This window comes from Acanthisitta chloris, unplaced genomic scaffold (assembly GCF_000695815.1).
Source record: "Acanthisitta chloris isolate BGI_N310 unplaced genomic scaffold, ASM69581v1 scaffold33746, whole genome shotgun sequence".
Taxonomy (NCBI): Eukaryota; Metazoa; Chordata; class Aves; order Passeriformes; family Acanthisittidae; genus Acanthisitta; species Acanthisitta chloris.
The window spans coordinates 5,836-6,532 of record NW_008678113.1 but is presented as its reverse complement, the minus strand read 5'-3'; the positions used below and the strand labels follow the sequence as shown (position 1 = coordinate 6,532).

Genomic DNA, 697 nt, shown 5'->3' with positions numbered 1-697 from the left:
TCCCTGCCAGCCCTGTGCTGGCCCACGGTACAGGCAGGCCTGGAATACCCTGGACACGCTTCTTTGCCTCACCTGCTTCTTCTGCCTCATGATCTCCAGCTTCTGGGCCAGCTGGATCTGGCGCTGCCGCTCTGCCTCCTCCGCCGCACGGCGCAGCTTCTCCTGGTGCTCCTCCCGCAGTGCATTCAGAGCCCCACGTGCATCCCGGATCTGGGCCAGTTTGTCCTGCAGGCCTTCATAGTACACTGTGGAGGGAAGGGACAGCCTCAGGGACATGTGGACAGAGCACTCACACCACCCTGCATTCTGCACTAGCTCCTCTCCAGAGAGGCTTGCCAGTCCCGGCCGTGGGGAAGCCCTGGCAGCCCATGCCCACGCCCAGGGCCAGCAGCTCCCCCAGCTCCCACTCACGCCTGCGCTCGTCCAGCTGGTTGAGCAGCTCCAGCAGCTGTGGGTGCATGTTGTTGATGGACTGGAAGAGGGACAACACGGCGGAGTCGTTGGTGATGCTGCGGCCTCGCATGTGGTTGCTCTTCATGCGGTTGACGAACGTGGTGACTGCATTCTGCAGTGCCTTCAGGAACTGCTCGTGGTTCTCCTCGGACTCGCCGTTCTGGTACTGCTGCTGGAAGCAAGGACAGGGCAGCCAGTCAGCCATGACCCCTCTGTGCCTGCAGAGCTGAGCAATGCCTGAGCC

The 697-nt window shown here is 62.7% G+C and overlaps 1 protein-coding gene across 1 annotated transcript in view; it reads right to left on the bottom strand.

The window, feature by feature from the left end:
* Positions 1-697, bottom strand: part of HGS (hepatocyte growth factor-regulated tyrosine kinase substrate) — a gene marked incomplete at both ends in the record, with an annotated part of 6,992 nt that overhangs the window by 470 nt on the left and 5,825 nt on the right. Inside the window, 2 exons of the mRNA XM_009076764.1 lie at positions 73-245; positions 412-625. Coding sequence (XP_009075012.1) covers positions 73-245; positions 412-625 — 387 coding nt within the window. The remainder of the gene's footprint in view (positions 1-72; positions 246-411; positions 626-697) is intronic.